Below are 5051 nucleotides of genomic sequence, written 5' to 3' on the forward strand. Positions count from 1 at the left end.
CACATGGCTGTTGGGTTTAACTGCAGATGGTAATATAGGCAAGTGCCTGTATTGAAAGTTAAATGGCAAACTACAACATCCATATCAGTCAATTTATAGCATTAAGAACGGGTCACTTAATCAAAATCATTAAGTCCCTTCCATTGGAAGATAACATGCCTGACATGGTAACTGTATGCAATGACATGATGATGATGGTTGGGTTACACAAGAGGTGGAATTGTGATTTATCGTGAATCAACTGCAACTATTGACCATCGTTACCGGAACTATACGTTAACAATGAGTGATATCCACTGGTGCAGAGCCATTAGCTGGGTCTGAATTCGCTCACTTGTTCACTCGTGCACTATTCCCTTTAAAGCGAATCCTAAGTAGTCCACTAGATATAAAGATTATCTGATAGACAAAACGTGTAAACATCATAAACCTCGCAGGGAGCTTGATTTATGCGATCTTCTGAAAGTCTATGGGAAAATGCACAGGCTAATAGTCGAGGGAACCAGCGCAGCGCTTGCTTCCATGGTGGATCCACACAGTATGCGGCAGTCGCGTCTGTCCAGTTCATTTTCAAAGAGAAACAACATGTGGTAAGCAGCAAAGCACGGGCCGCTTCATGGCGGAGTGGAGGCGGTGCGCAACGGGTGCTCGGGCATCCAAAATGCCTGCACAGCTGAAGATACAAATATGTCATTTTTTTCTTGAACGGCAGCGGGAGCCTCATCGACTAATGCTGGGTTCACACCAAACGCGAACAATCGTTTATACGCGTCTCTGCATTGACATGTAATTTTCTCTCGCAAAAGGATTAATTCACGCTTGGTGTGAACCCAGTGTTAATGGCGGCCGCGCGGCAATTCCACCTCGCACCGTGTGAATCCAGCATTAGCCTAGAAAAATACATCATCTCTTAACCTCAAACACTGCTGTGAAAAATCTGTACCATTGCTATGCACTGTTCATATCAGGCAGCTGCATATTGACCAATCAGAATCGAGCAGGGTAAGAAATTTGCAAGCTTTCACCTTTACTGAATTCAGTTTACAATAATGCACATACAAAAGTGATTATTTACGTTAGCAAATGATCTCATTTTGGCCTCAGTCTTACAAGTATAAAATAAAGAAACAACAGAGCCACATGGTTTATATCAGAAAGAATGTTTTGGTGAAGTAATCTCAAAGGTGGCAATTACTGTGCAGTTTTCTCGTGACGCGTCAGCAGTGATGTGATGTCCATTTTACTTGTGCAGGGGCCTTCATGCTTCCTCTTAAGACAAGAAAAGGCACTTGTTAGTTTTTAATTATTTTCAACATTTTGAGAGCAGTAATGTGATGATGTGAGAGAATAAGCTCGCTAATGAAATGGTGCAAAAAACACAAACAAATTTGTCACGGTTAATAGAGTCATTACAGAGCACAGTTATAGAGAGCGTTTAATCCATTGCTGGTCTCTCTGCACATTGCTATCGGAGAGAGTTTTTTTAAAAGACAAAAAAATAAGGAAATCCCAGTTACCTGCTTAAGTGCTTTATAATAATTATTAGTTAGAACGCGAGGTGAGAACACATCGCTGTATTGCTAGCCTTATTTTCTCAAATTTCTTTGGGGCTGACAATAGTCTGAAACCTGAAAGGTATAGTAAACAAAAAAAGCATAATCTATTCACCCTTATGTCATTCCAAACATGTATGACTTCCTTTCTATTGCAGAACACAAAAGAAGATATTTTGAAGAATGTTGGTAACCGAACAACACTGACCCCCTTCCATTGTATGGACACAAAACCACTGAAACATGTCTCCAAATATCTTTTGAGTTCCACAGATGAAAGTGTAATACACAGGTTTTTAACCACCGATATGAGGGTGAATAAACGATGACTTTCTAGTTTGAGTTTTGCGTTTTTGTAGTTCATCTGCGCACTCCCAGTCATACGTTTCCCTTTAAATCCTTGAAAACATCTTTCACAAAAGTGATACTTTTCCTTGACTCTTGATCCTTACAGTCGAGCTGTACAAAAGTAGACACAAAAGGAACCATTTCTTTTTGAGTCTACGTTGCAGTCTCGCTGCTTCACATCCTCTCACCTTTCTTCTCCTCGACATAGTCCTCCGGCAGGAGTTTGTCTTGGCGGTTGCCCAGCACAAACGCCAGAAAAGATAATGTGAGGGAGTCCATGATGCTGATGATTGCCAAGATGTACGCCCAGCGCACTGTGCAGTTACCCAGCGTGTATTTATCAGTCCGTTGACCGCACATGCGCTTCACCTCCTCGGAGTCCCAGCCGTCTGGGTAGATCATGCAACCTATGACCATACAAGTGGCTGAAGACAGAAAAAAAATGTTTCTACATTTGTTTTTCCTTTTGATGCATAAGGTTTTTACAGTGTAAACACCCACATTGTATAAGAAGGCTGAATCTGGTAGTTTCCATTTTGACTTACAACACTAAATATACACCGAGACGTCCACTTGAGTAAACAGTGTGAGAACTAGACACTGTTTTCCATATATCATTGTCAGAAAAACTCAGAGATATACTTTGCAATGACTGTTGCCTGGCAACTCCAGGCACTTATCCCTTCATTTATTATTCATATGTCAATAGGGTACTCTGCAGGGCAGCTGGTACTGGCATGGTATAGCTTTACACACACTCTCTCTCACTCTCACCCTCACTTTCTTTTAATGACCATGTGTAATTATTTAAGTGCATTGTTATGTAAGACGATGTTCTCTGAGGGTTATCTGTGTCCCGCTGACTGCATTACTTACAAGACTTAAGTCATTGGATATCGAAACTAAAAACATTGCTTCCTTATTTTAGTTCAAATATTAAAGATTATTTTCTAAACCAGGCTTTTCTCCCCAATATTGTCATCTTGTATATTGCAAAGCAGCGTGTATTCAATAAAACTGCTGGATCTATCCAGGGCGCTGAAGTCCAGACATACTCCATGTCAGCGATAAAGGGATAGTTCACCTTTAAAATGAAACTTCTGTCTTTATTTACACACCCTCTTAGTATTTCAAACATGTATGACTTTCATTCTTCTCCAGAACACAAAAAAGCGTTGGTCCCCAATGACTGGCATTGGTTTTGTGTCCATACAATAGAAGTCAATGGTGACCCACGGTTTTTGGTTATCGACATTTTTCAAAATATCTTCTTTTGTGTTTTGCAGAAGAAAGAGAGTCACACATTGTTAAAATAACAACAGCGTGAGTAAAGGATGACAGAATTTCTCTTTTGCAGTTGACTTTATCATCTCATTTGGCATTTTCTTTTGGCAAAGTGTAAATAAAGAACATCTGTGTTCATTCAGCATTTTATAGTGCATTGGTTTGCACTTTATAATAACTTTCAGAAGCCAACGACACATTGTTTAATGCTTAACAGATCAGGTAATGTACAGAGGAATATGAGTGGACTATATGGACCAAATGGCATTTGTTTTTACAGAGGACTGCATAATATATTTTACAAAAATAGAATTGTTAGGTTTAAATCATGAAACAAAAAATCCTGTGCGTTCATATATTTGAGAAATTCTGATAAACATAATTCCACGTCCTGCTTCCACTCAAATGACTCAAGTAAAGTTATGATTCAAAGGTATTGATGTGATGTTACTCACCAGCTGCGAGCTGCATCCATGCACATATCTTATACACACTGCCTGAGTTGCAGAAGAAGAACAAACTGAAACAAACGATAGTTCCCACAATCAGCAGTAAAGAAATGCCTACGAAGAACATGGCGGTTTTAAAAGCACCAGAAGGGATGGATCCAAAGTCCAAAGCACTGCCTTTACACACCAGTTCTCCTGTGATGGGGTTCCCGATGCAGTAGTGAAAAAGCCCGAAGTAACCCGACTGGGGCGTATCTACGCTGTCTCCAATCCAATAAGGCTGTATAAACACCACCATACCGATGATGGAAAAGCAGAGGGTGAAGACCGTCCAGAGCACGCCGACTGCCCTTGCGTTCCTCACGTAGTTGGTGTGATAGATCTTGGCAGCCTCTTGGGCAGATAACATTTTACTCATGTTTGCCGGAGAAGATGGTCCACCCGAGGGTGCGTGCTAAACAAGCGATGAAAGTTACTCTTTACGAAAGTGCTGTGGAGAGCTCTGTGTCCTGAGAGGTGTGTGAGATAACCTAACCCAACAGTAACCTGAGTACACCTTCACTTCTCAGATTAAGCCAACGGTAGTCAGATGTATCCTCTGAATGTATCCATTAGATCACAGCCATGAGAAGGTTTGGAATCTGCTGAAACGCACCGTGGCGCTGTGAGATCATGGGATTATTCATTAATGAAGGGGTTTAGTTACTTTTAGACTGGATCTCAAGAAAAAAAGAAAGTTTTTGTTTCCTCCTGCAAAATAGGGAAAGGACAAAGTGGCTTGTGACTTCAGAAACACTTTTCAGATACAGATTTTCAGGTGACTAAGATACAAATATATTTTGAATATATTAAAACGTTAATATATTGAAAAGAAATTATTCTTGAATGTTTCTTCTGTTATTGCACAAATAAACAAATACTGCTGGTTAATAGTTGGTTTACATAGACCTCTAAGATATGTTGTCACACTATATAATCAAAGTTCTTTAAATAGAAAACTAGGACAATTATTTAGTTTCAATAGGAAAATAGGTTGTGTTTGTATTGATTTTCTATTTATAAACATAGACGGTAAACAATGAAAAATAAAGTGCTATGTCTAACTGACGTCAAAACAATGTTACCAATTTTGTTTTATTAAATATGTTAAATTTTTTTGCAAACTGTACTAACATTAAGTTTGAGTGACTAAAAGCATTTCATCGCTTTTTTAGATTTCATAGGTTAAATGATCTGTTGTAATAAGACACAATTCAAGGATGCTTTTTAATAAAATAGTTATAGGCTGTTTAATGGCTTTTTTGCTAATTTTAAACGGTAAATAAAATTAAAAATGTATTAACAAAAATGGTCTCAAATACAAAATATCAGTTCATTGGTTTGTCCTGTGAAATACAAATAATGCACTGTCCATAAA

At 38.8% G+C, this 5051-nt stretch overlaps 1 protein-coding gene across 1 annotated transcript; it reads right to left on the reverse strand.

Annotated features, from left to right (window-relative positions):
• Positions 1–2075: 2075 nt before the first annotated feature.
• On the reverse strand, positions 2076–4052 carry lhfpl5a (LHFPL tetraspan subfamily member 5a; the record flags this gene model as incomplete). Its single annotated transcript, XM_079483785.1, has 2 exons — positions 2076–2326; positions 3641–4052. The coding sequence occupies 2 exons, from the start codon at positions 4050–4052 to the stop codon at positions 2076–2078; spliced, it is 663 nt and encodes a 220-aa protein (XP_079339911.1).
• Positions 4053–5051: the final 999 nt, after the last annotated feature.

This window comes from Barbatula barbatula (genome assembly GCF_947034865.1).
Source record: "Barbatula barbatula genome assembly, chromosome: 20".
NCBI classification, from domain to species: domain Eukaryota; kingdom Metazoa; phylum Chordata; class Actinopteri; order Cypriniformes; family Nemacheilidae; genus Barbatula; species Barbatula barbatula.